Genomic DNA, 10,143 nt, shown 5'->3' on the forward strand with positions numbered 1-10,143 from the left:
CCTGCCGACACCACTTCCACTGGAAGCTCATTCCACACCGTTACCACTCTCTGAGTAAAGAAGTTCCCCCTCAGGTTACCCCTAAACTTCTGTCCCTTAATTCTGAAGTCATGTCCTCTTGTTTGAATCTTCCCTATTCTCAAAGGGAAAAGCTTGTCCACATCAACTCTGTCTATCCCTCTCATCATTTTAAAGACCTCTATCAAGTCCCTCCTTAACCTTCTGCGCTCCAGAGAATAAAGACCTAACTTATTCAACCTATCTCTGTAACTTAGTTGTTGAAACCCAGGCAACATTCTAGTAAATCTCCTCTGAACTCTCTCTATTTTGTTGACATCCTTCCTATAATTGGGCGACCAAAATTGTACACCATACTCCAGATTTGGTCTCACCAATGCCTTGTACAATTTTAACATTACATCCCAGCTTCTATACTCAATGCTCTGATTTATAAAGCATACCAAAAGCATTCTTTACCACCCTATCTATATGAGATTCCACCTTCAAGGAACTATGCACGGTTATTCCCAGATCCCTCTGTTCAACTGTATTCTTCAATTCCCTACCATTTACCATTAAAACTATGTCCTCGGATTCTCGATTCCCCTATTCTTGGCAAGAGACTCTGTGCATCCACCTGATCTATTCCTCTCATGATTTTATACAGCTCTATAAGATCACCCCCTCATCCTCCTGCGCTCAGAGGAACAGAGTCCCAGCCTGCTCAATCTCTCCCGAGAGCTCAGACCCTTGAGTCCTGGCAACTTCCTCGTAAATCTTCTCAGCACCTTTTTCAGCTTGACAACATCTTTCCCATAACATGGTGCCCAGAACAGAACACAGTATTGTAATTGTGGCCTCGCCAATGTCTTGTATAACTGCAACATGACCTTCCAACTTCTTGTGAATCTGCAATGCAGCCTCATCCTTTCAAAGCACACCCAATATTCAGAGTTTCCCTTCTCCCAGTTAATTTCTCCCTTCTTGGACTCTTGGTTGTTGTGAGATACTCTCTTGCAATCTGTGTGTGTGTGTGTGTATATACATGTGTGTGTGTGTGTATGTATATATATGTATATGTATATATATGTATATATATATATAAATGTATATATATATGTGTTGGGCAGTGGAGTGGGAAATGGTTCAATGTTACTTTATAGTCACATGTGTAAATGCACAGTTAAATTCTTTCCTCACATACAGTTCAGTAATGTATCGCCATACCTAAGAACAATCCCCGATGAGCAAAGTGTACAGAAATAGTCCACTGAGGCCACATGCAAGAGGCGCCAGGTTTTAGCGCCTTTTCCAAAATCCAGTCCTTACTTTATTTAGTTCTTATATTCGCCGCCCGCTCCAAGCGAGCCCCAGGATGCTGCAGGGTCTCCAACCGTTGCCTTCCTTGGACGTGTGGATTGACCAGCGAACCGATGTTCATCTCCTTGCAGCCGACCTCAAGTGCGCCGTAAGCCAGACCCCGGGTCCCTTTCCTACTGGCCTCGCACCTGTCCCGTCCCGTCCTCGCTGGATCCGTCCTCCATGTTTCCAGAAGCAAAGTGACCTCTATCAACCTCAAAGTAAGCACAGGGGAGGAAATAGCAGATGTCAGCAGTTTCTCCTTGCACAAGGATGAGATCTCGCAGGCAGATAGACACCCCAGGCAGAAGAAGCAATGGAAAAGCAACAAGAGAAGGGGCCAGCCCTGAACGCTCCAATCTAGGGGAACAGGAGCAGGCAGCACAGCATCCAGTGAATTGCAGCTGTGGGAAAATGGGAGCACTGACATGGAAGAAGAGAAGCCAATGTGGAGGATATTGGTCTCCACTCAGCAATGTGCTGGCTTCATCACAATGGACTTTGTCCCTCGAGAGGTTGGGGTCTCCTGTACAACAGCAAGTGCAACCGTTCGCATGAGCCCGGCGGGAAACAGAGCCACTAACTGCAGTAACATAAATTAAGACTTTAAACCCGCCATTTTCTTGCAAATTTAAAGGCGGCATCAACTAGCATGCAGACTGTGGAGGTTTCTGTGCAATGTGTTGCAATCTGGAGATGGAACTGCCGTTTACCACATCTGTGCCGCCATTGGCAGTGGTGGCGCCGGTGGCACGGGCAGTCGGATTGGTCAGGGCCCATTGGGATAAGGGCCAAAAGTAGGCACATGCGACTACCATGGATGGGGCACCTTGGTCGGCATGGACGAGTTGGACCAAAGGGCCTATTTCTGTGTTGTATGACTCTATGACTTTAACTCTTTATTGGAGTAAATTGGAGCTCCAGGGTGAAACCCTCACGGTGTGAGAGAGAAAGTGCACACTCGACACAGACAACACCAAGGGTCAGGGTAATTTGTCTTTGAAAACCTTGTAGATTGGGCAGCACGGTGGCACAGCGGTGGAGTTGCTGACTTACAGTGCCAGAGACCCGGTTTCGATCCTGACTATAGGTGCTATCTGTATGGAGTTTGTATGTTCTCCCTGTGACTGCGTGGGTTTTCTCCGGGTGCTCCGGTTTTCTTACAATGCTCCAAAGACATACAGACCAAATGTTTTAATTGTCCCTAGTGTGTGTAGGATGGTGTTAGTGTAGGGGGGTTGCTGGTTGGCACAGACTCGGTGGGCTGAAGGGCCCGTTTCCACACAGCATCTCTAAATTAAACTAAACTAAACTAAAATGGGGCGAAAGTGTCCCTTTTAGAGCCCTACTGTTCTGTTTCTAATGCCGTTTCATGATGCTAACTAAATATGGAAATGCAAATGGGGGGAATTAAAAAAAAATTCTAAGTTACTTTCATTCGGGATGCGGCCAAAATTAATGATTATGTATAATTGCAACTTATCCATTTGATGTTTTTGTTTTAAAAAATATGTGCAGGTGGCATTCTTGGGTTTCGATCCCTCTGCTGCCGAGGTTGCTCTGAGGAGGTTTAACGGCAACATTGAACGTGCTGTTCAGGCACTGATGGATCACAGTGGCTACCTTCCTTCAAGTCTGGTTAACTCACCCCCTTCCTCATCTTCGCCCGAGGACATGGAGGTGGAAGGTGATTAAAATACATCGGCTGACAAAGCAGAGCCGCCTGTGGCAGAGGGTGAATGTGTAAAAAGTATTGAAGGGAAGATCAATATGCGGAATGATTTTTCTGACCTCCAAAGCCCTTCACTAAACGCTGAATTATTTTTCATTGAACTACACTTGTAATATGGGAAACAAACAACTAAAATGCGTATGTCAGATGCAGAGATGATTTCCATGCCATTCAACTGCCTATTCCCAGTTCTAATATTGCTCCACTTTGTCTGACCTGTTGTTGAAACCCTTGTCCACAGGTCTGTTGACTCCCAGTGGCTCCACAAACTCACTACACCTTCTGCTGTCCATGTTCCAAGGCACACCAGTTCCCTCACATAAGCCTCATGCTTGTTCGTGTACGGAGTCAAGTTAGGCAATGCCAAGATTTTATTGTTTCTGATTCGTTTTTAAATCCTTGTTTTCAACTCACTATGACCTTGTACTGCCCCTTTCCATTATCTGCACTCCCAATTCTGTCTTTGTAATTGCCCTCAAATTAAATCTGTGGTAAAATACTGAGTACATTATGGATTCTAATGAATGGGAAAGGTCATTGACCGGAATCATTATCTGTTTCTCACTCCCTCCGATTCAGTATCATCTCAAAAATATTTTCAGTAATTTTCTATTTAAATTGTAGTTGTCCAGCATCTGCAGTTTATAGTTTAGTTTCGAGATACAGCAGGAGAACAGACCCTTCTGTCCACCATTCACCCACACACACTAGTTCTATGCTATCCCAAAGATAGACACAATGGACCATTGTGGGCTCCACCTTTCCTTGGCCATCGGTGCTGGCTCTAATTTGTTCTGTACCTTTTCATAACTCTAATTTCCCTCTCCCCTGACTCTCAGTCTACAGAAGGGTCTCGACCTGAAACGTCACCTACTCCTCTTCACCAGGGTTGCTGTCTGACCCACTGAATTACTCCAGCATTTTGTGTCTTTATCTTCGCTGGATTAATTAAAGGGGTCAGGCAGCATCTCTGGTGATGTTTCGGGTCGAGACCCTTCTTCAGACTGAAAGTAGGGAGTGGAGGGGAGGGGGTGACGACAAGCTGGATGGGGCCAAGCGGGGCTGGCAACAAATGACCTCGGGCAGGTTATTGATGACTGGGAAAGATGTGATATCAAGAGGGATACAATGTGATGAACTGTGGAACTGGTTAAACCACTAGGGTGGAGGAAGGGGTCGTGGGGGGGGGGGGGGGGGGGGGGGGGGGAGTGTTAGTAGGTTACTTAGAATTAGAGAATTCAACATTCATACTGCTGGGTTGTAAGCTACACAAGCAAAATATGAGGCGCTGTTCTTCCAATAGGAAAAAGATTCTAACTGTCCATGAGCAAATAGTTTTAATCCGTATCTCAGAGTTTTAAGTAGTGATTGGTAAATTCCACTGTAATGCATGGGTTGTTGGTGTCCTGCAGTGTGACAACCTCTCCCCTAAGGGTGCAGAAGGCATCATTGCACCAAAGACCATTGTTTGTCCGTTAACACCAAAGGGCAATCTTTTTAGTCCATTGTGCATGCATGTGTAAATGTAGAAACATGCTGATTTATACCAAAGATAGACACAAAGTGCTGTTGTAACTCAGCGGGTCAGGCAGCACCTCCAGAGAGAAAGTTTGAGTGATGTTTCGTGTCAGGACTGTTCTTCACACTGAAGTGGGTGGGGGGGTGAAGAAAGGTGAAGAACTGGAGGCGAGAAAAGACCAGCACCAATCAGAGCCGACCACAAATGACTCCAGACAGGTTGGTCCATTGATGGCTCGGGAAGGTGCGGCCTCAACAGAAACAACGTGCAGAACTGAGGAACTGGTAAAAGGACTAGGGAGGAGAAAGAGGACAAGGAGGGGAGTATAAGATGAAGTTACTTAAAATTAGAGAATTCAGTGTTCATACCACTGGGTTGTAGGCTACCCAAACAAAATATGAGGTGTTGTTCCTCCAATTCATGCGGCCTCACTCTGGCAATGGTATCTGTGGCTACTTGATCAGGCAAAAGGTTTCCGCTGAGGTGTGTGCATCTGTAATATAATGTGGAATTTTTAAGCTTGTGGTTAAATTGGGAGGAATTTCAGTTTTGGCTATGGAATGGCAATCTGCTGTTGCAATGGAGGAGTTCAGTCTGAAGAAGGGTCCCGACCTGAAACGTCGCCTATCCATATTCTCTAGAGAATTTTTAGACTTAGATAGAGATACAACGCGGAAATAGGCCACACTGGCGAGCGATCACCCCGTAAACTGACACTATCCAACACACTTGGGACAATTTCACTGAAGCCAATTAACCTACAAACCTTGAAGGTCTTTGGAGTGTGGGAGAAAACCAGAGCACCCAGAGAAAATCCACATGGTCACAGGGAGAATGTACAAACTCCGTTCAGACATACCTGTAGTCAGGATCGAACCCAGGTCTCTGGCGCTGTAAGGCAACGACTCTACCATTGCTCCACTTGTGCCGCCTAACCCGCTGAGTTACTCCAGCACTTTGTGTCCTTTTGCTGTTGTAATGCTGTGCTTTCAAGTGTCTTTCGCTCTTCACTTGCATCCCTGACAGAGCCATCAGAAGAGAAACGAAAAGAACGTGAAATTGTGGAAGAGGTTTTGGCCGACATCCCAGAACATGAAGAGGACTACCTTGACATGACCCTGGAGGAGGAAAAGGAGGTTGTTATCAAGTACAAGACCTGGCTACAAGGTTCACAGCAATCTACCTCATAATTGGCAAGCATCGAAGCAACCAGTGCTGGAACCTGGTCCCTGAATCGTGCCACATGCCTTTTTCAAACTGTCTGCCCTTTTGGGGTGATTCATCAACTTTAGTTTTTAACTTGGTCAATGATTTGATTGCCAAAATCACTTTTATATAAAACACCAAAACCCTCTACTATTCCTTCAATCAAATATGCTTTTCGAATTACTATCAGTAAAATTTAACTCTTTACTCTTGTACCTTAGCAGTAAAGGCAGACATTTGCTTTGGCAGGAATGTTTGTACTCAAAGGTACACAAAAATGCTGGAGAAGCTCAGCGGGTGCAGCAGCATCTATGGAGCGAAGGAAATGGGCAACGTTTAAGGGTTTCGGCCCGAAACGTTGCCTATTTCCTTCGCTCCATAGATGCTGCTGCACCCGCTGAGTTTCTCCAGCATTTTTGTGTACCTTCGATTTTCCAGCATCTGCAGTTCCTTCTTAAACAACATGTTTGTACTCAAACTTGGTGCTGATGTGCAAAGCAAACATTGGTCTGGCTGTTCATTTGTACTGGGCGATGGTCTTTAGCAATCGAGTTGCCGTTTATTTGGCTTCTCTTGGCTTTTGGTTTCATGTGTACTGAACTGCAGACCTGTTAAGATCAAACTTGCAAAACCAGTGCATTGTACATCCCATGAATTAGAGAATACTACCATTAAAGGTACTAAATTGCTTGCAGATAGATGTGGATCAGTATTAAAGGTTGTTTACCCATTTCTCTAGTCACATTTTTTATGACATGGAATCCTGCTCTGGTTTCGCGTGTCAGCCAGTGTTAAGTTTGACTCTACTAATGAAGGGTAGTGTTTTACAAATTAAGTATTTGAAATGAATGCTATCCAAGATAGATATAAATGCAGAAGTCAGCCCATGTATACATGCCAAGGATTATTCATACATCGACCTGAAGCTTTACCTGAGTTTATCTGCAAAGATCTGAGTGATTTCACTCCCAGACCTGTATTTGTTCAAGCAGCGTTTTGCCATGCACAAGAAGCATTGAGACCTACATGTCTCTTCTGCTTTCATCAGTAGCCAGAGTGTGACTGCCGTCCCAAAGTGTCTTTGAAATTTTGTGCTAGGTTTCCTGGTGTTGCCTTCAGGGCTAAGCTCCACAGCGATTTTGCTCCAGAAACAGGAGAAACACTGACGACTGGGGGTGTTTGGTGTGGTTTTGCCACCTGAATACGCTTGATCAAACATCATTTTTACAGATCTTCAAAGGCACTGCTGCAAATCGTTTGACGTTTCGAAATGTAAAAGTAGGAATTTTTCTTTCAATTCAGCAGGAGAATTTAAATAGAAATTGTATGCAATCTTATTTTTGAACAAAATGTATTTTGTATTACTGGAATGCAACTTTGTGTACAATGCCAAATTTTCAGCAATAACTGATGATTTTATAGAGAAATGCTTTGTTAGCACTTAACTGGATTGAACTGCAAAACTCAGCTGATTTATCCTTCTATTTCACCGCCCATGTTCTCAAGTGCTGCTTGTGAAACTGTGGCAGTCGTTTTAAGAGTTCTTGGACATGGATCCCATCCATTTATTTGTAAAATCAATTATTGGTTTGGAAATTATTTCTTCAAAAGACCAGGTTTTGAATTTATCAGCCTGGCTGCATTGGTCACTTTTTATTGTTTATTTCCAAATCCATTTCTGATTATATATTTTTATTTTTAAGTTTCATCTGTCTCCCTTATCTTGTTTTATTAACTTTTTTTTAGTGACAACAATCTTGTCATTTTCCTAAATTAAATAGTATCCTTTTCTTAAATCCAATTTCCTGGGCATAATTCTTTGAGTTTAAAATTATCAAATAAAATATATTGAGTAATAAATGCTTTGATTCTGTGTTAATGGCTGTCTGGATAAAATATAACTTGACAATGCTTTTGAGGTTCAGAGTCTTAAGACAATAGGTGCAGGAGTAGGCCATTTGACCCTTCGAGCCAGCACCGCCATTTAATGTGATCATCCACAATCAGTACCCCTTTCCTGCGTTCTCCCCATATCCCTTGAATCCGCTATCTTTAAGAGCTCTATCTAACTGTCTCTTGAAAGCATCCAGAGAACCGGCCTCCACCGCCCTCTGAGGCAAAGAATTTCACACTTACAATTCTCTGGGTGAAAAAGTATTTCCTCATCTCCGTTCTAAATGGCTTACCCCTTATTCTTAAACTGTGGCCCCCTGATACTGGACAAAGCTCCTTAAAATTTACTGTCTTACGTAAATAAAATTGTCAAACTCGGGTTTAATAGATAGAGAAAAGGGGAAGATACAGAGTACTGAATATAGTTCTCTGCGTTATAGTGCTTCAGTTCCACAGACAAAATGTATTGTTTACAATGAGGTACCATACTTGTAGGGTAACTTTGTGCCTACCTCCTACATGATGCTTTGAACCAGGTGAGAGCCATGTATTAATGACCCTCACCTTACAGTGGAGGTTATATTCCCAGAAAACTACCGATATTGTGATTTTCCAAATCGCAAAACCACTTCATCTGTGGATGTGTTAAGAAATGTGAACGGAAAAGAATTGAACAATTATAGAACTGAGAGCAGTACAGCACAAGAACAAGCCCTTTGGCCCACAATGTCTGTGCTGACACATGATGCCAAGACGAACTTTTACCTGCCTGCTCATAATCTATATCCCTCCATTCCTTGCATACCCATATACCTATCCGAAAGTATCTTAAATGGCACTATCCATATCCCTCCATTCCTTGCATATATACCTATCCAAATGTGTCTTAAATGGACTGTAATGTCAAACCTCAACTACTGCCCCCAGTAACGCATTCCAGGCACTCGTCACCCTCTGTGTAAAAAAAAAAATTGCCCTGCTCATCTCCTTTCACCTCGCCTTTGCTCCCTCACCTTTAAACCTATGCCCTCTATTGTTTAATTTTTCTGTTCTGGGAAAAAAAATCTAACGGTCTCAGCAAATTATTTTTATTTCTAATTGCAGGTTTGTTTTAGCAATGTGTCATGGAGTTATACAGTGTGGAAACAGACCCATCGACCCAACTTGCCCAAGCCGACCATCATGCCCTCTCTGCACTAGTCCCACCTGCCTGTTTGGCCCATATCCCTCCAAATCTAAGACAGATACGAAAGGCTGGAGTAACTCAGTGGGTCAGGCAGCATCTCTGGAGAAAAGGAATAGGTGACGATTCGGGTCGAGGCCCTTCTTCAGACTGAGAGGGGAAAGGGGAACGGGAGAAATAGGCAGTACTGAATAGGAGATATGCAAAAGCAACGATAATCAAAAAAATGTGAGGCGCACAAATGGCCATTGTTGGCTGTGGGATAGGTGACAACAAGTTATAGAGTTAGTGAAACAACAGTAAAACTAGTATCACAACTAGGGTGGGGGAAGGACGGAGAGAGGGGGTGCAAGTGCTACTTGAAGTTAGAGAAATCAATATTCACACTGCTGGGTTGTAAGCTGCCCAAGGTAGTGCACCCTACATTTCCTTGATTATTGTTGCTTTTTGCATATCTTCCGTTATTTTCAATATAGTACGGTTTATATATCTCGTTCCCCTGACTCTCAGTCTGAGGAAGGGTCTCGACCTGAAACGTCACCTAGGTGCTGGCGAGTGGCTAACTCATCTCCTTGCAACTGCAACACGTTCGTAAAGGGAACTCATGAAACAACCTCTTAAGTTAAGGAAGGACTCAAAGTGTGGAAGTAACTGAAATGATCAGGCAGCATCTATGGAAATAAAGGATAGGTGATGTTTTGGGGTTTTTTGTTTTTTTAATAATCTTTATTGTCATTGTACAAGACAACGACATTTTGTTGGAGCAGTCCTCCAGCTGCACAGGAATATGAGTATAAAAATACGTTTAAAAAAGAACTATTAAAAAATTAGACTATAAACATATAGGAGTATGGGCGGGTGTGTGAGAGAGAGGGGGGGAATCAGTGTGGGAGGGGATAGAGTTCAGTAGTGTCACAGCTCGATGGTAGAAGCTGTTTTTTAGTCTTGTTGTGCTCAGTGTCCTGTATCGTCTTCCTGAGGGCAGGGGGGTGAAGAGGCAGTGTCCAGGGTGTGTGCTGTCTCTAATGATGCCCTTGAGCCTCCGGATGCAGCGGGTCCGGTAGATGTCCTCCAGTCTGGGGAGCTGGGTGCCAGTGATCCTCTCAGCAGTCTTAATGACGCGTTGGAGAGCTTTCCTGTTCTCTGCGGTGCAGCCAGAGTACCATACTGTGATGCAGTATGTGAGAACTGACTCGATGGCTGACCTGTAGAAGCTCACCAGCAGCTGTTGCATGAGATGTGCCCTCTTCA

General features: G+C 43.8%; 1 protein-coding gene across 1 annotated transcript in view; it reads left to right on the forward strand.

The window, feature by feature from the left end:
• LOC129706029 (NEDD8 ultimate buster 1-like) overlaps positions 1–7,676 on the forward strand; it is a 30,165-nt gene extending 22,489 nt beyond the window's left edge. The window contains exons 13-14 of the mRNA XM_055649984.1: positions 2,878–3,046; positions 5,637–7,676. Coding sequence (XP_055505959.1) covers positions 2,878–3,046; positions 5,637–5,800 — 333 coding nt within the window. The 3' untranslated portion in view covers positions 5,801–7,676. The remainder of the gene's footprint in view (positions 1–2,877; positions 3,047–5,636) is intronic.
• The last annotated feature ends 2,467 nt before the right edge of the window (positions 7,677–10,143 follow it).

Source organism: Leucoraja erinacea, chromosome 2, assembly GCF_028641065.1.
Source record: "Leucoraja erinacea ecotype New England chromosome 2, Leri_hhj_1, whole genome shotgun sequence".
In the NCBI taxonomy this organism is placed as follows: domain Eukaryota; kingdom Metazoa; phylum Chordata; class Chondrichthyes; order Rajiformes; family Rajidae; genus Leucoraja; species Leucoraja erinaceus.